This window comes from Prosopis cineraria, unplaced genomic scaffold, assembly GCF_029017545.1.
Source record: "Prosopis cineraria cultivar Desert tree isolate PC_DT_omini unplaced genomic scaffold, ASM2901754v1 PC13, whole genome shotgun sequence".
Taxonomy (NCBI): Eukaryota; Viridiplantae; Streptophyta; class Magnoliopsida; order Fabales; family Fabaceae; genus Prosopis; species Prosopis cineraria.
This window is the reverse complement of record NW_026555344.1, coordinates 755084-773682: the sequence shown is the minus strand read 5'-3', so window position 1 is coordinate 773682 and position 18599 is coordinate 755084. Positions and strand designations below refer to the sequence as shown.

Here is an 18599-nt window from a genome sequence, read left to right as displayed (position 1 = left end):
ATTTAGTTTATTTTTTTTATTTTTTAATCAATTACATTCTATTTCATTCTAATAATGAAAGGGGGCCTAAATCTCATCCTGTCTCTCTTTTTCCTTAATTCAACAAAAACATAATTTAAAAAGTCTTCATTATTTTACGGAAAGAAAAGGAAAAAATCTTGATTAATTAGTTATAATATTAAACCATGCTGCAACTCCGGGGAAAAGAAAATAGCATAAGTAATTAAATTGTTGAATATCATTAATAATAAAACTATAAATAGATATATGAGAATAATGATTAGTAAGCTTACAAAACTAAACACGAACAACTTGATAATTTATTTATGGGTAAGATTTATATACTTTGTCTTATATATTTAATATACTTATATCAAATTAAATCATGATAAATGAATTTTAATTTATTAATTTAATTAATAACAAAAATTTATTATAGAAAAATAATTTATAAAAGATCACATGTTTTGATTTAATTGAATACAAGTATCTTAAAATATATAAGTTTAAGTATATAAATTTTTTCTTTCATTTATTTATTTTTTGGTTTTGGCAAAGATGTTATCAACACAATCGGTAACATTTTATTGGGAATAATTCATGTAAAGATTTGTAAAATCCATATATCCGTATATCCATGTGTTTATGTGTTTTATTTAGGGATGAGCTGAATCACAGATTTAGGATTATTTTCCAGGAGTCAAATTTTCTTCTTCTCCCAGCTATTGTGGGCAAGATTTAACTGTAAAATTTTTATAATCAATTTCTAAAACATAACTTAAAACATTTACAATGAATTGTTGTAATTGCATTGCTCAAAACTGTTATAATAAATTAATTTTTTTTTTCAAGCACCAAACTATTTTCTAGTTGGTGTCAGTTTATTTATCAAGGCACAACCCTACCCTCACTTTGTCCTTGCCGTTTTCTTGCGCGCCTCCCTTTTCAGTGGCTTGTGTTCTGCCTTGCGTTTCTGTTCATTGTGATGGGAGGTGAAGTAGAAGATCCCTATCTACATAATGGGCAAGCGTGTGAAGAAGCAGAGGAAGAGCTTTCTTCCTCTTCAGAAGACTACGCCGAGTCCGAGGCCGACGACGGCGCATATGAGTTGGATGATGACGAAGTGGCAAATGGATCTTTTTCGCTCAATTCCAGACGTCCCAATGCTCACGGGGGCCATCATTCCAAACTCAATTCGTCTACCCTCCAACCTCTCTCTAATCGAAACCAAAAATTCTCTCATCATATCCGGGCTTCGCCCTTAGAGGTTCGAGTTTTCTTATGCTTTTCTGCACTGGACACCTTCAATTTTTTTTTGCTTCATCAACTGAACATAGGATAGTTCTCTAGTCTCCATCGGTTCAGGTGTATTGACATTTTCTGATTTTGGTGTCTTTAGGATAAATTTCCCTCTTATTAAATGAACTTTGGACATATTTCTTGTTCAAATGTTTTGTCCCGAGACATCGCATAGGGAGTTGTAATTTGAGGTAGCATGCATTGACATCTTGTTTCTTTTCGTGGACACGTCGTCACATGTGAGATATGATTTTAATTTCTCCTTCAATGGGTAGTTTAGCTTTGGGTTTCACTTGTGATTGAGTTGAAGAATGTGGTTTTTCGCCTGAGATTTATGTGCATGTGATATATTTGCTGTGCAGGAGTGGGAAGGCAGGTTTAATGTTGGCATGTCTAACTCTGTGACGACAGCAATCCGTGAAAGTGTTAGAGGTACGACTATTGGTAAAACTAAAACTACTGAGAAAGCTGATCGGGCCACTGTTGAGCAGGTAAGCACTAAAGGATGAGGAATTTTAGAAGAAATTTTATGACTTATGAAGTTATGATACCTAATTTCTTTAACTTTACATTTCTCTTCGTAAAGAAACTATTTATGGCTTATCTGCAAATTTGATAATTCACAAGATTCAATCATGATGGCCTAAGCCCTAAACTGTAAGGTTCATTTGCAAAGCATGTGGTGGTTATATGTTGTACTTGAGATAAATATTCTTCTTCTTTTTTTTTTTGAAATTGAAATTTAAAAATTATTGGTCTTGTGATGTGATAAGGTTCTGTTTAATACAGTGTAGTAGTGAACCAACATATCTGCTTATTTTATTTTCTGCACATGGACATGCTTCAGGCTTTTTTTTTTCTTGCTTTCTTTTATATGGGCCTTCTTTAGTCGAAGTTTACTGACCTGTATAGTGTAGAATTGCTTCTACAACTATTTAAAACACAACTAATGAATTTTTTCTCAGGCAATTGATCCTAAAACCCGCCTGGTTTTATTCAAGATGCTGAATCGAGGTCTCTTCAATGATATTAATGGATGCATTTCGACTGGGAAGGAGGTATGAAATGCACCAGAAGTGTTCTCCAAGTCCTCATACTTTTAGTTTGTCTGATGGTTTGCTTCCATGATATTTCCTTTTTGGATCATCGGCCTATGTGTCATTCTTCTATCATTTTTTTTTTCTCAGTTTCTTAGTGTCTTCTTGCTTTTTGCAGGCAAATGTTTACCATGCAACCAAATGCGATTGTCAAGAATTTGCAATTAAAGTGTACAAAACATCTGTTCTGGTTTTTAAGTAAGTTCTAGCTTGCTTACCTTTTGTTAGTATTGCAGCCTATATATTGAACACTAACTAAGTATTCCTGTACGGATTAAGAAATACGAACTGAATTTTATGATTTGAATGATTTTAGGGACCGAGATAGGTATGTTCAAGGAGACTATCGATTTAGAACAGCATATGGTAAGCACAATCCCAGGAAGATGGTAAAAACATGGGCAGAGAAAGAAATGAGAAACCTTATGAGGTGTGTTTTGTTTTTCCTATTTTCATTTTGTTTTTGGTTATACTCTTAATTGAAAGCTGTGAAGAGGCTGCAATTCTGTGATTACGTGTATTCTAATTCAAGACTCAAGATGATGATGATGATAGGAAGAAGAGAGAACAAAATAAAGGAAGTAAAGGAAAAAATGACATCTTTAGATATTTGAGATCCCCTTAAATAAATTAAGGCCAGTAGGCCGTGTAGTGAAGCAATATTTTACAGTAATCTAGTTTAATGAACTCGTCCTTTTCTCACCCATGTAATCCCCCCCTTTACTTCGTAGGTTCAAATTTAAGCAATTCTTTAATTTTGTGGCCTCTATTTAGTAACCCCCCCCCGGGTGTTATGAAAAAAATTACCTATTGAATGTGAATTGAAAGGGAAGTCAGGAAAATTCTTTTAGTATTTATTAAGAAAGAATTTTGTTTAATGCCATATTCTATTTCTCTGTCTATCTTGCGTTCAGGCTAAAGGCTGCTGGCCTTAGGTGCCCAACACCTTATCAACTAAGAAAGCATGTTCTGGTCATGGAATTTATAGGTATTGCGTTTTTTGCATTTTTTTGGTGAATTGGTTATATGCATTTTAGTTGATGATAGAGCACAATGACATCGTACAATCTATATAAACAACTCCACCTAGTGGGATAAGGCTTGTATTGTTGTTGTTGGTTATATGCATTTTGAAAATGCTATCTGATGGATTTTGTCTCGTGCTATCATAATTAAGATTTTTTCCTCCTTAATAAAATGTTATCCATTCATGATAATTGGCGTCAACACAAATTATCAATTACATTGAAATATTGAATAATGGTATGCAATATGTGAGCAACAGTAGAGAATAGTTCACTACTTAACTTGTTAAAAAGTTAAAACAATATGAAGCTGCTTATAATAACAACAACAACAAGCCTTTATCCCACTAGGTGGGGTCGGCTACATGGATTGCAAGACGCCATTGTACTCTATCATTTATCAAGCTTTTAGGAATATTATTAATTAAGAGATCGCGTTCAACAACTTCCAAAAGTGTTCTCTTAAACCTTCCTCTACCCCTCTTAATCGGGCTCAAAGTTATATATTTCACTCTTCTCACTGGTGCCTCCCGTGGTCTTTTTTGTACATGCCCAAACCATCTCAATCGATTTTCTATCATTTGTTTCTCAATAGGTGCTACCCTAACTTTTTCACGTATATGATTATAATATAAAAAAAAAATGAAGCCGCTTATGGTTACCCTCAATCAAATTTATAGCAGTTGTAAAGATTATAGTTTCTTTCAATAGCACATGTGATCTTATTATGGTAATGTAGGCTAAAACTAGTTTCTAGCTGGAGGAAATGAGGGCTCTTTTTTTCTTATTATATTTCTTTCTTTCTTTCTTCTTGGGTTGAAGCTCTGCTTATCTTGTCTGTCACAGGAAAGTCAGGTTGGGCCGCACCTCGTCTTAAAGATGCAGCTTTATCTCTGGACAAGCTTCGAGAAGGCTATGTTGAAGTATGTCAAATGAATGATCCAATTTATGGTTGGCATGAAAAAGAAAAGTATTCAATAAAGATAAAAGTCGATTTGCAACTATTTTTTTTTTTTTATAGCCTATGTAATCATATCATGTTGACGGTGTTTGAACTTCACTCTTAGTTAATCTCTTGAATGGGATACTGTTGGGTTGGTTTAATATGACTATATAAGCTTCTTAACTGGCTACCTCAAAGCATGTCTCTTTGGAGGTTAATCTAGGGATCCTGAATGGAAAAACTTGTCAAAGGCAATTTCAACTCCTTAGAGAATTTCACTTAGGGCTTAATGCATGGACAAAGCACATGTCCAGTATACTCAGTGCTAATACTTAATTTGCTTATGGCTTAAAGTATGGGCAAAGCATATGTACAGTATCAATTAGGGCTTAAAGTAAGGTGAAAAGGATTGAAATATTGACCACTTAGTCATAGAAGCTTGGAGACCATGTTATGATCCCTTTCAACTCAATAGCATAAGCTTGAGGAAAAGGCCATGAGTCTATCATCATCTTTACTATAATCTCTGGCAACACTCGTGGGAGAGAGATTTTTTTTTTAAAATAATAATAAAAGGCTACTTAGTAGGCCTCTGAGCTGTATTCTGTGCCTACCATTTATTGAGATTGAAATAATAATACAAGTATATGTATGCAGATGATTATCGCTATGCGCACATTGTATCAAAAGTGCAAACTGGTGCATGGAGACCTCAGTGAATATAATATCCTCTATTTTGAGGTAAACGTCTTCCCTGTAAACATTTGACTATCTTAATGTATATTTATAAAAAATAATTCATTTCATCTCAATTTGGTAGGGTCACCTCTATATTATTGATGTTTCTCAAGCTGTTGATCTTGACCACCCTCATGCACTTGATTTTCTGCGTGAAGACTCTGTTCACGTATCTGTAAGTTCTAGCTATAAGTTACACTCTTCTCTTTCTCTAACCCATCTTTTGTGGGGCTGATAAGGAAAAAGTCATAATTAACTCGTTGGTTCTCAGGCTTTCTTCAGAAAGCATGGCGTTGCTGTAATGACAATAAGAGAACTGTTTGATTTTATTGTTGATCCATCCATCACTGATGATACCGTGGACAGTTATTTGGAAGAGGTATTTGTCTTTTCTTTGTTCAAATTGTGTGAACAACTTTATCTAGATGTTATAAATACCCAGTCTTGCTAGGTGCTACTTTATCTAGATATTATAAGTACCCAATCTTGCTAGGTGCAACGAAAAATTTTGGCCAGAGGAGACTTGTCAGTGGAGGATGAGATTGCAGACTCGGTTTTCGTGCAGGTAACGAGCATTATTGTGATGTCATATTTTAAAGACAAATTATTTTTGTTGGTTAATTTCTTTTAACAATTCTATTGCTATGTCTTATGGACCTCCGAAAATAATTGCACGTGTACATTTCTATCAATTATTCTATTTTATTTCTTTATTTTTTTTAAATCTTTTGCACCTGATATGGATTCTTATGGATACTGTAACAGAAATTTTGTAATTGTATGTATTGAAAAGAATTTCTCTTACAAGATAGCAAACATGTCAGAAGTTATTCTAGGAACTAAACATTTCCCTAACACTACACCACTTGCCTGTTGTATATATTTACACCAATCCCTAGATCTGCTCTCTGGTTTCCATCAGGTTTGGACTTTCACGGTGTGGTTAACAGTAGTTCTGCGTACTGTGTGGTGTGGTTTTTAAATTTTCTCAGCTGTTGTTAACAGGCTTACATTCCAAAGACACTTGATGATGTCAAGAATGCTGAGGAGGACGTGCAACGAATAGCCAGTGGCAAGGACACTGATGATTTGTACTACAAGACGACCACTGGACTTAAAGAGGCTCTGTCAAGAGTACAAACTTCATCAGAAAATGGCCAGCAAGAGCAGGAACCAAAACCCGCAGGTGGCAGTGTTGAAGATGGCTTAGGGGATGAGGATAGCCAAAGTGATTCTGAAGAGAGTTCATCCTCTGAGAGTGAAGCAGACGCTCCTGTGGATAAGAAATCCGCTCGAAAAGAAAATAAGAAGAAAGTGAAAGAAGAGAAAAGAGAAGCACGGAAACATAAAGTACCCAAGGCTGTCAAGAAAAGAAAGAAGAAGTTGGCCAAAGCTCAAAAGAACAGGTAAGCCATTCTTAATGGTTATCACTTGCCTGTTGCTTTAGTAGTTTAGGTCCGTGGGAAGTATATAAGATAGAGCTACATTCCGGGAGTTTTTTCAGTCCAGTACAATTTTGTACGAAGATGCTAGAAAGCGAAGAACAGAGTGCCCATCTTTTTATCTATGGTTTTTAAATTCAGGTGTTGCTTTTGGCACGTCTACGTTTGTATGAGTTAATCTTTTGTATTTTATTATTGCTCTACAAAAGATTCTTAATTATGTGATAGAAATTATTGCTCCGAAAAAGTTTTACTTGTTTATATATATATATATATATATATATTCATAATTTTTGAATTTTCACCTCCAATGTAAAACTATGACTGTTCTCCTCTAAAACGTTGATCAGTTCAAGGCCTAACAAAGTCTTAATTATTGTGAAAATTTTGATGGCTTGACGGAGTTTAACGGGCACTGACACCCTGCTCTCTCGTCATTTTTCTTTGCACAACCTCATGTTAGTATCCAAAAGATTGATTTTGTTCCAGTCTTCAGAATAATTAATGATGTATTTTTTTTGATAATAAGTGCTTGAAACATGAAACAATAATAAAGGTCCGTGTGTGGGGTAACAAAGTGATGATAAAAATAGTTGAGCAATCTGATTGATATAGAGTTCATTGTTGAAGATACTTTCACTATTTACCTTCATTGTAATTATCTCTTCATTGCAACTTAAGCCAATAGAGAAGATGATCAAAATAATAACTGAGTTAAGCGATTTGAGGGAAAACGATGAAATGAAAATATATTAAAAAGGAAAATACACATCCGACCTGCCGGATTCGAACCAGCGACCTAAGGATTTCTGGAAGAAATGATCCCACTACAGTCCTCCGCTCTGCCAACTGAGCTAAGGTCGGCCAGTTGTCGTATGTTTGATAAGATATTACATATTAAGATGCAATGGAAAAGTTTGAACTCCTAAATTATAAACAGAAGGGGGAAAAACCCAACATCAAACGAGTTAAAGCGCCATCGATTAAAATTTTAATTACCGATTCTAATGTTCTTTACATAGAGAAAAATTTAATTTAATAAAATATTACATTTTTACCAGATTTAATAAAATATACCAGCATAGGGACACTATTTTTTTTTTTTCATTTGATTGTAGGAACTGTATATTTCCCAATAAGAATTATTTTATATGATATTTAAAATTATTACAACTTAATTTCACAGGATTTTAAGAACACTAACACCCTGCAGTGGTGGAGTTGTAGGGATTATATATTATCAAATATGTTAAGAAGTATAAGAGAAATTCAAAATGAGAGGTGAATGAGATAAGAGAGAATTGGAGAAAAATGAGTTGTAACATTTATTCATTAACTATTTAAAATGTTTGGTGTATAGAATTCAATCCTAGTTAAGAGTTATAATATATTAAATTACAAGAGTGTATGATATGTAGAATATTAAATATGGAAAACATTTCTAAAATCATTTATTAGTGAGGCTATAAAATGTGAGATATTAAAGAATATGAGTTGTGAGAGTTCATGGATATATATATATATAATATAATATTTATTGCAAAATATTTTTTTATAGAGACAAAAAGATTGACACGCGCAATCCATCCAAGCTTGCTGCTGCCTGCTAGCGTCCCTAATGAGCAATGAGGCGCGCGAACGCAAAGCCCATTGCCCGCCGCTTCGGCACATGCACTGTGAACACCCGACCAGTCAACTCCTTCAAAGAACTTCATGGTCACCTTATCAGGAAACACCTTCACACAGACCCAATCTCGATGTTCGAAATTATTAAATGGTATGCACTATCCCCTGCAAATTTACTCACAGCCCAATTTGCTTTTGATCAAATCAACCACCCCAATTTGTCGCTTTGGAACCTCATGATCCGGGGTTGGTCACACAGTGATCAGCCCAGGGAAGCAATTCGTGTGCATAACCGTATGTATCACCAAGGACTTCATGGTAACAATTTGACTCTCATTTTTATTGTTAAGGCTTGTGCTAGAGTTTCTGATGTTTTATATGGTAAATTAGTTCATTCCCACTCTTTCAAGCTTGGATTTGAGTCTTATCTTTATGTCTCTAATGCCTTGATTCATTTGTACGCTTCTTGTGGTGATCTGGGTCTTGCGCAGAAGTTGTTTGATGAAATGGGTGAAAGAGATTTGGTTTCTTGGAATTCTTTGATATGTGGGTATAGCCAATGCAATAAATTTAGAGAGGTTTTGGGTATTTTTGAGGCAATGCAGGCGGCAAATGTGAAGGCTGACGCAGTCACGATAATGAAGGCTGTTTTGGCATGCTCTGTTTTGGGTGAGTGGGATTTTGCTGACTCAATGGTTGAGTACGTTGAGGAAAATCACGTCCCAATTGATCTCTACCTGGGAAACACCCTGATAGATATGTATGGACGACGGGGTATGGTTGATTTGGCCCAAGAAGTATTTGATTGGATGAAGCAGAGAAATACAGTTTCTTGGAATGCGTTAATTATGGGTTATGGAAAAGTGGGAAACTTAGTAGCTGCTCAGAAGTTGTTTGATGAGATGCCACAGAGAGATGTGATATCATGGACTTCCATGATCACTGGTTACTCCCAAGCTAACCAATTTACAGAGGCAATTAGACTTTTTAACGAAATGATGGCTGCTCAGGCGAAGCCTGATGAAATTACTGCTGCTACCGTGCTTTCTGCATGTGCCCATCTAGGGTCACTGGATGTTGGAGTAGTAGTTCATGACTACATACGCAAGAATGATGTAAAAGTCGATGTTTATGTAGGAAATGCCTTGATAGATATGTATTGCAAATGTGGAGTGGTGGAGAAAGCATTGGAGGTGTTTAAAGAGATGAGGATCAAGGACAGTGTGTCGTGGACTTCAGTTATCACAGGCCTTGCTGTGAATGGTTGTGCAGATTCTGCTCTCGAACTTTTTTCACAAATGTTGAGTGAAGGTGTTCAACCTTCTCATGGGGTCTTTGTTGGCATTTTGCTAGCCTGTGCTCATGCCGGGTTGATTGACAAAGGATTGGAATATTTTGAAAGTATGGAAAGGGTTTATGGGCTGAAACCCGAAATGAAACATTATGGATGTGTTGTGGATCTTCTGAGTCGCTCTGGCAATGTAGAAAGGGCATATGAGTTCATCAAACAAATGCCAATAGTTCCAGATGTTGTGGTGTGGAGGATATTATTGAGTGCTTCTCAGCTTCACAGAAATGTGCCCATGGCTGAGATTGCATCGAAGAAGCTTCTTGAAGTGGATCCATCTAACAGTGGTAACTATGTACTATCTTCTAATACTTACGCTGGCTCAGATAGATGGGAAGATGTTATTAGAATGAGAGGGATGATGGAAGAGAGTAATGTTCAGAAACCATCAGGTAGTAGTTCCATAGAAATAGACAGTTCTACGAATTCTCATAATACTTGTTTTATTCGACATTAAGATAGGAAAAAGGTAAGTTGACCGATACACTTGCAAATTGATTTCATTTGTGGGACATCGTTAAAAACTGGCGACGTGAAAATCGGAACCTAACCTTCTTGGCCGGATCAGTTTGTCAAGGAGGAGGTTTTGCAGATCTGACCTGTTGCGATGTTAGAAATTCGAAAATCTTAACGTTTTCTATCAAAGCCCTACTTTTGTCCATCACAAATAAACCAATTTAATAAGCCCTGCATTCGATGTATATCATTTAATAAAAATTGCAACACATGCAAAAACCTACAAAATCTACTTGATATATAAACACAGGCCAAAAGAACAAACATCGAAAACCTACTAAAAATTGAAGCCCCGACATGGCTTTTGTACAAGGGCTTATCATTCTACTTGTTATTAATGACAGGTATTCAAGTTATCTAAGGGGAAATGATGGCTCTATCAAGCCTGCAAACTTTACATATAAACCCAATCAACAAACTGAAATATTTAGTAAAAGTTTATATGCTTAGATCAAAATGGTGCCACTTCACTCCGATTGAAGAAGTTGCCAGAGTGGCCATCATTAGGCAGCAGAGCCCATCTCACCACATTCTCAGCACCTTCATCCACAGTCAAGTGACCAGTGTTGTAGTTTATATCTGTTTTCACGAAACCTGGGCAGACTGCGTTAATGCAAAAAGGCGGGTACTTCTTGGCAAGAATTCTTGTGTAAGCATTCAAGCAAGCTTTGCTGACTACATAGGCAGATGGAAAAGGAGACCAGCCTTTGGTTGCTAGTGAACCCTCTTCAACATCTTCAAGGAATTGTTTCACAACCTCATCCAATTTATCTTCTGTCAGATTTTCAGCATCACTTAGTACTCCTCTAGCCCACACACTTGGTATGTTCTGCATTTGCGTCACAATAATTTATTCAATCTATCAAATAATAACATCTATGGCAGGCTGCACTATATATTCACAAGTTATGACTTATTCCTCAAATGCAACACACGTTACTGATGTTATTGTTAACGTTATTGACATGTAACACTATAGACACAATATCACATCAACTATCAATAATTCAACATGATATTCCGCCGTTTAAAATTTGTTTGTAACAGCCTAGCCTCTATACTGGATTACAAAACTAGTATTTATTTACTGTCACATACCTCTAACTTCCCCGTTGAGGAGGAAACATTAACAATCCTTGGTGAGCCTGACAACTCTAGAAGGGGGATTAGTGCATGACACATTTCTCTGACACCATAGTAGTTTGTTCTGATACCTGCTTCTACAGATTCATAATCTTGAGTTATGATTTTACTCCAATCAATAGGAGTCCCTTTTTCCTGCAGTCAATGATAAGAAAATCATATATTCTCTTTAAACATGATTCAAAATTTTGCCCCAAATTAGATCAATTAAGTTCATGGCCTTGAAGTCGATATTCAAAATGCAAATTGCCTTTTGAGGTGCAGGAAGATAGCAAAGACAAATTATATGATTTTTAGCGTAAAACATAGTTGGCTTGGGCCTGGACTTGAGCCTAACAACTAAAACTTTATGGTGCTTTAGCCAATTCCCTATTCACATATGGTGTTGTTTAGAAAGCATACCCTAGCAGCTATTGATGTTACAAAAGCATCCCTATCAACGTGCGCTCCAAGAATACCAGCATTATTAACCTACAAAAAGTTCAAACATTTACCACCATTTATTCCGGCAGGTAGATCCATTGGGGAAGATGAATCTTGAAATAATGTAGAACTAAAAGACCACATATGTATCAGTGAACACAACAAAAAAGGAGGTACACAAGAAGTAAATAAAACTCATCGTTGTTATCCCGGTTGAGAAAACTATACATTCAATTAGTCTCAGGCGGATTAGAATAGGTCCTCCAGAGCTGGATACTGATGTTCCATTGTCAACATTATAATGAACAAGGCACTGACAATGGACAGAAGTGTCTGTATAGAGATTAAAAAGTCCATCTTCTTGGATAATCATTCGATAATCAAAACAAAATACTTTTTTATTCACAAAACTTGCTCCATGATGGTGACTCTTTCCTTATAAGTTTGTTCAAGTCATGTGACCAAGAGGTTACGACTCATAACTGGGTCCCTTTTTGAGCTCATTTGACCATGCAGCAACTTTATTTATGTCTGAGATGGAAATTTGTGCCTTTCCATTTGATCAAGACTTGTTTCATGTTTATGTTTAGTTGGTCAAAGAAAAAATGATTGCTTTTTATTTAGGTTAACATTTCATTCCTTGCTTTTCTGACACGGTAGAAAAGTGAAATCTACTGCTATAAAAATCGATTTTCCTTTCGTGGGAAATAGATTTATTAATATGAATATGCGTGGGACTTTAGTGCTTGGCAGTAAGGAAGTTTCAGCAGAGAATAAAATAGTAGAAAACAAAGCCAAATAAGAATCTGAATGTCAATGAGACCAAGATATCAAGTTTTCCAAACTTGGTTCTGATGAAATTTGCAAGGGATGACACACTTGTAGGGTCAGTCACATCAAGCTGATGAAAAACCACTTGGCCAGACACACCGGACTCTGACCCTAATTTTTGAACAGCTTCAAGGCCCTTCTTAGGACCCTGGCTGTTAAAACAACCATGATTCCTTCAGAAGCCAATTGCTTGCATATCCCAAAACCTATCCCTTTATTTCCTCCTGTAACCACTGCATACCTGCAAATTTCCAGTCAAAGAATTTTACGCTACAAACAAGAAACATAATATCACAAAGAAGAAATCTAATCAAAGTTGAAGAAATGGGGGACCGTTTTGCTTTTTCTGCCATCTGCTAAGGAAGGACACAAGCTCTTCGAAAGGTGAAGAAGAGAACACAAGGGAAGTCACACACAAGAAACGCACGAGGGATCTTCTTCGGTGCTGTTGCCTACTGGCCACAGCATCGCCCGAAGCTTCAGAACACAGACAGAAACGGCGAGGAGGAGAGTACACTGCTGTGGAGAAGCGAGAGCGAGTGAGCGACACTTCTGATCCTCCAAATGGACACGTGTCCTTCGGAAGAAATGACAAATCTGCGGTAACAATTCTGACAAAAATTGCCACTTGATCCCTAACTGGCCACAGACCCACACTCCACTCAACTGGCTGCATGCAGTTCAAAGTTGCTGCCGCTATTCAATACTATTCTTAATAAAATAATTATTTATTTTTAAATTAATTATATTTTTATATTTATTTTTATTTAATATTGTGTTTTACTTTAAAATAAATATAAAATAATTTATTTAATAGTAACATTAAAAAAAATAATGATTGTATTTTTAAAAATAAAAAATGTTTTATATTTTTTAAGGGAAGGAATATTATACAAATGGAATGTTATTTGAAAATTATTTTTTTAAATCAGAGAAATTATAAATAATATAACATTAATATTTTGTATCTTTTTTGTGATAAAAAAGACTTTCTTTTATCAGAGGTTGAAGAGAGAATCAAGTTTTATCTTTTGATATTTACTTGTATTAAATTAATATCATCATCATCATTTGTTTCACTGATCTTATATTCCATGTTCACAACTTAATCCTGTGTGTTCAAACTTCAAACCCCAACTAATTACACAGGACATGAAATAAAAAGTATATAAAAAAAAGGTGGTTAGTTTTTAATTGTTTCAAATGTCCAGTTTTTAGAGATTCTTCATTTCGAGAACTAGATAGTTGAGTTTGGACCTTGGGTTTAAAACCTATGCTTCAAATCTCACACCGTTTCCAATTTCAATTGGACACACAAATATCCTCTCTAATAACAGAATTATTAATGAAACATGTCTTTGCTTAGATCAAAATGATGACACTTCATTCCGATTGAAGAAGACGCCAGAGTGGGCGCCATTAGGCAGCAGACCTACCCTCAACACTTTCAGCACCTTCATCCGCAGTCAAATTACCAGTGTTGAAGCTTAAATCTGTTCTCACATGACCTGGGCACACAGCATTAATGCAGATAGATGGATACTTGTCGGCAAGAATCCTTGTGTAGGCATTCAAGGGTGCTTTGCTCATTGCATATGAAGATGAAACAGTGGGCCAGCCTTTGGTTTCTAATAAATCTTCAAGAAACTGTTCCAAAACCTCATCCAGTTTCTCTTCTGTTAGGCTTTCGGCATCACTTAGCACCCCTTTGCCCCACCAACTTGGTATGTTCTGCATGATTAGCGTGAGCAACAAAAACTATACTCAACCTCATCAATGAAAAAGAATGTACTTGCATATAAACTGTCAACAAAAGGAAATCCTGCTGTATTATATTCCTATTTTTCTAATGAATATTTAGTTAGCACCTATACCTCCAACTTCCCCAGTAAGGAGGAAACGTTAACAATCCTTGGTGAGTTGGATGACTCTAGAAGGGGTATTAGTGCTTCACACATTTGTTTGGCACCATAATAATTTGTTCTAATTGTTGCTTCTGCAGATTCATAAGTTTGTTTTCCTATTTTTCTCCAACCAACAGGAGTCCCTTTTTCCTGAAATGAATGATACGATAATGAATCAGCCTTTGATGCGCGCGAATATGATTCAAAACTTCATGGTTCCTATGGATGAGTAGTTGATACCGAAGCATTCCTATCGATATGTGATCCCACATTTCCTGCATTATTAACCTACAAAAACATAAAACTGCGTGGTCATGCAGGCTAGCGAAATAAAAGCCTTGAAGCCATGATTTTCCCCTTTTATGAAATATCTAGGAATATCAAAAGATTGGTAAACAGAATAAAATAAGAACATGATGAACCATGTTCATACCAAGATATCAAGTTTTCCGAACTTGGTTCTGATGAAATTTGCGAGGGATGGAGCACTTGCAGAGTCACTCACATCAAGCTGATGAAAAACCACTTGGCCAGACACACCAAACTCCGACCCTAATTTTTCAACAGCTTCAAGGCCCTTCTTCGGGTCTCTGGCTGTCAAAACAACTCTGACACCACCAGATGCCAATTGCTTGCATATCCCAAAACCAATCCCTTTGTTGGCTCCTGTCACCACTGCATACCTGCAAACCACGTTGAAGAGTTTTATCCCAAAGAAACATTAAACCACAAGAAGGAAATGAATCAGAGTTGAAGAAATCGGTAACCTTTTTGTTGCTTCTGCAATTGTCGGAGGAAGAGCACAAGCTCCTTGAAAGGGTGAAGAAGACATCACAAAAAGAGGATGATGGGGATTAAATTTCACGGATTCATAGGAACACGAATGAATAACCTTGTTGGGTTTTGACTATTTTTTCATAGCAAACACCAAAAGTTCTGCGGTTTAGTTGGGACAGGGTCATGAGAATATGTATAAAAAATAATTCCTTACTTTGACTGCGCATCAGATAATACTAATGGGGTGAAAATGGTGTAAAAGCAGAAACGACTAAATAATAAGAGAAGGAAGTGATATTTTGGATCCTTCAGAGATACGTCTCCTATGGAAGAGGAGTTTGAAGTGACTATGGCCAAGTGCAGAAGAGTACAAGGGCCAAACGAAATTTTACGAAAGCACCGGCTTGGTATCATTATCATTATTGATTATCGATATCCCTCGTGAATACAAGTAGTTAAGTTTTTACTATTTCAAAATTTCAATGTATTGGCGTGGTACAGGAATGATAAGGGTTTAAGTTTCCAGATTCTTAATTTGGATAGATGCAGAATTGAATAATCTTTTGGACTTTGACTAATATTACGTAGCACAAGGCTACAAACCAAAGGTTTCACGGTTGATTTGGACTTGATCATGGACAGCAAATAAAAAGTCGTTATTTACTTTGACAATATATGAACCAGATAATTACCTTTTGAAACACTATGTCTGCACACATAAAATCCTATTGGATCACTTTCCGAGAATTCGAAGTACAGTTTGAATGTGAAACACGGGGACTAATTTTAGAAGGTAATTAGACTAAAACATGAGAATATTGTGCATTAGCCGAAAAAAATATAGCAGAACACTTAAGTTTCATTCTTCTTGTCTAACATGTCAGGTGTAGTTTCCTTTTCTTGTGAAAGAAAATATACATCTCTTGGACTCGGAATCTGGTCATGCACTGAAGTTATAAACAACAAACACGTAGTTATCGCTGAATCTGATCACGTCAAATAACTGTAATATATTTTACAGAGGTTGAGTTAATTAGCAAGAGAAAATTGTATCTCTTCGTTCTCTTGCGTTTAACTCATCTCTAAAGCAGGTCTCTTCTTTGTTTCTCTGAATTTAATGAAGAGAAGGTTCAAACTTATAAGACATGTAAACATAGCTCATCAAATAACAGTATTATTTATTAAATGGATGTATTACAAAAAAGACGTGCTGGACATTAATACTAGATATAGAGAATTAGAGAGTTTAAACTTTATTTTGGCAATGTCTATGCTTAGATCAAAATGATGTCACGTCACTGCGACTGAAGAAGAGGCCAGAATGACTACCATTAGGGAGCAGAGCCAACCTCACAGCACTTTCAGCACCTTCATCAGCTGTCAAAGGACCAGTGTGTTGGCTGAATTCTGTCTTCACATGACCTGGGCAGACAGAATTTATGCAGAAAGATCGGTACTTCTTGGCCAGAATCCTTGTATATGCATTCAAGGCAGCTTTGGAGACTGTATATGCGGATGAACCAGCCGGCCAGCCTTTGGCTTCTAATGTGCCCTCTTTAAAATCTGGTAGGAATTGGCTCACAACCTCCTCCAATTTTTCTTCAGTTAGGCTCTCGGCATCACTTAGGACTCCTTTAGGCCACCCACTAGGCATGTACTGCATTAGCGTGGACCATCAATGGTTAAGGGGCCTATTTGATACTGGATATGATAATGGTTTAAGGTTTGATTGTTGACTGTTCCAAGCTTAGGGTTGTTCGTGTGATTTTTTGCCATTTAAAATCTCTTGTTGGAAGAACCTAGCTTCTATACTTCTGTACAGGTTTACAAAACTGGAATTTGGTTAGTATCCTTACCTGCAACTTCCCATATGTGGAGCAAACATTAACAATCTTTGGTGAGTCTGACACCTCCAGAAGAGGAATCAATGCTTTACACATTTCTTTGGGACCATAATAGTTCGTTCTGATACATTCTTCTGCAAGTTCATAAGTTTCTGTCAAGACTTTACTAAAATCAATAGCAGCCCCTTCTGCCTGTAATAAAAAATAAGAAAGTTAATTGCATACCCTCTTACTCCTCCGGATGTGTGCAAATATGATTCAAAATTTGCTAAAACCAATGGCCTTTAGAGTCAATACTCAAAATGTTAATTGCATTTTAGGTGTAAGATGATGACAGAAACAAATCTATATGATTCCGAGGGTAAATCAAAGTGGGCTTGAATATGGACTTCAGCTTTGCAACTTGAACCCTATTGTACTCAAGCAGGTATAAATTAGAAAAGATACCAGAGCAGGCATTGACGCTTCCAGAGCATCCTTGTCAATTTGTGCCCCAGGAACTCCTGCATTATTGATCTGCCAAAAAGGTTCAAACATTTATCATCATCTAGTTCATTTGGGGATGATCCATTGAGTGAGAAGAATTATAAACTAAATTAGAACGGGAATATGATGCACTAATGAACTGGAAATGAGGGATTGATGCCACGATAACTAGCTACATACTGAAGTTCCAATTCCAACATTATGATTGAACAAGACACTGATAATAATGGGAAATATCGCTAGAACAGATGGCAGAAAGTTCATCTTTAAGATATGTCTTTTTAATTAGCCATCGCATTATATAAACAAGCTTCTAGTTCTGGGAATGTGACCCTCCTTCACAAATGCTGCTTGGTGCATGTAACTCTTGCTCTGTGAGTTTGTTAGAATCTAATGAGGTTCTCTTTCTGAGCCTCTTGGAAACATTATATATATTAATATATATATATATATATATATATATATAATGATGTAATAATTTGAATATGTGTGGGACTTTCGTGCTTGGAATTATGGTGGTATCAACGAAGAACAAAAGAGGAGAAAACAGAAGAAATTAAGAATCTGAAAGTCAAACATACCAGGATATCAAGTTTTCCAAGGTTGATTCTGATGAAATTTGCGAGGGATGACACACTAGTAGGATCAGCCACATCGAGCTGATGAAAAATCACTTGGCCTGATACACCAATATCTGACCCTAATTTTTCAACAGCTTCAAGGCCCTTCTTAGGATCTCTGGCTGTTAAAACGACCGTGATTCCTTCAGAAGCCAATTGCTTGCATATCCCAAAACCTATCCCTTTGTTTCCTCCTGTGACCACTGCGTACCTGCAAATTACCAGTCAAAGAATTTTATGCTGTAAACAAGAAACATAATATCACAAAGAAAAAATTGAATCTAAGTTGACAAAAAAGGATGACCTTTTTGTTGCTTCTGCCATTGTCAAAGGAAGAACTCAAGCTCTTTGAAAATTGAAGTCAGTCGCTCACAAGAGAAAGAACAAAGGAATTTAGGTGCTGTAACCTGCTGCTGTGGCTTTCAATCCTTTATAGAAAGACAAGTATTGTACAAAATTTTCCAAAAATTTCAGCTTTCTATTAAATCAATGTTATTATCATTATCATTAATATTATTCATTAGTGATGTTTATTAA

The 18599-nt window shown here is 36.0% G+C and overlaps 3 protein-coding genes, 1 non-coding gene and 2 pseudogenes across 6 annotated transcripts; 2 read left to right on the top strand and 4 right to left on the bottom strand.

Annotated features, from left to right (window-relative positions):
• The first annotated feature begins 906 nt into the window (after positions 1-906).
• Positions 907-6791, top strand: LOC129290961 (uncharacterized). The gene is made up of 12 exons (XM_054928025.1): positions 907-1267; positions 1662-1790; positions 2265-2357; positions 2515-2594; positions 2713-2826; positions 3311-3384; positions 4268-4344; positions 5022-5105; positions 5185-5277; positions 5374-5481; positions 5596-5667; positions 6108-6791. Exons 1-12 carry the CDS (start codon positions 986-988, stop codon positions 6510-6512), a joined length of 1611 nt encoding a protein of 536 aa, XP_054784000.1. The 5' UTR covers positions 907-985; the 3' UTR covers positions 6513-6791.
• Positions 6792-7315: 524 nt separating this feature from the next.
• TRNAY-GUA (transfer RNA tyrosine (anticodon GUA)) lies at positions 7316-7408 on the bottom strand. The gene is made up of 2 exons: positions 7372-7408; positions 7316-7351 (listed from the first exon to the last, which is right to left on the bottom strand). It is a non-coding gene; the product is annotated as a tRNA-Tyr (tRNA).
• Positions 7409-8126: 718 nt separating this feature from the next.
• LOC129290959 (pentatricopeptide repeat-containing protein At2g22410, mitochondrial-like) lies at positions 8127-9998 on the top strand. Of its 3 annotated transcripts, none has more exons than XM_054928021.1 (2): positions 8182-8321; positions 8662-9998. In XM_054928021.1, the coding sequence occupies exons 1-2, from the start codon at positions 8319-8321 to the stop codon at positions 9973-9975; spliced, it is 1317 nt and encodes a 438-aa protein (XP_054783996.1). In that variant the 5' UTR covers positions 8182-8318; the 3' UTR covers positions 9976-9998. The 3 variants fall into 3 exon arrangements, with proteins under 3 accessions (XP_054783995.1, XP_054783996.1, XP_054783997.1); XM_054928022.1 differs by lacking the exon at positions 8182-8321 and adding an exon at positions 8353-8488; XM_054928020.1 differs by having other exon boundaries at positions 8127-9998.
• Positions 9999-10251: 253 nt separating this feature from the next.
• Positions 10252-12797, bottom strand: LOC129290968 ((+)-neomenthol dehydrogenase-like; annotated as a pseudogene).
• LOC129290963 (short-chain dehydrogenase/reductase 2b-like) lies at positions 12380-15461 on the bottom strand (annotated as a pseudogene).
• An 805-nt stretch (positions 15462-16266) lies between these two features.
• LOC129290964 ((+)-neomenthol dehydrogenase-like) lies at positions 16267-18552 on the bottom strand. Its single transcript, XM_054928032.1, has 5 exons — positions 18367-18552; positions 18024-18273; positions 17404-17472; positions 16969-17148; positions 16267-16769 (listed from the first exon to the last, which is right to left on the bottom strand). The coding sequence occupies exons 1-5, from the start codon at positions 18384-18386 to the stop codon at positions 16392-16394; spliced, it is 897 nt and encodes a 298-aa protein (XP_054784007.1). The 5' UTR covers positions 18387-18552; the 3' UTR covers positions 16267-16391.
• Positions 18553-18599: the final 47 nt, after the last annotated feature.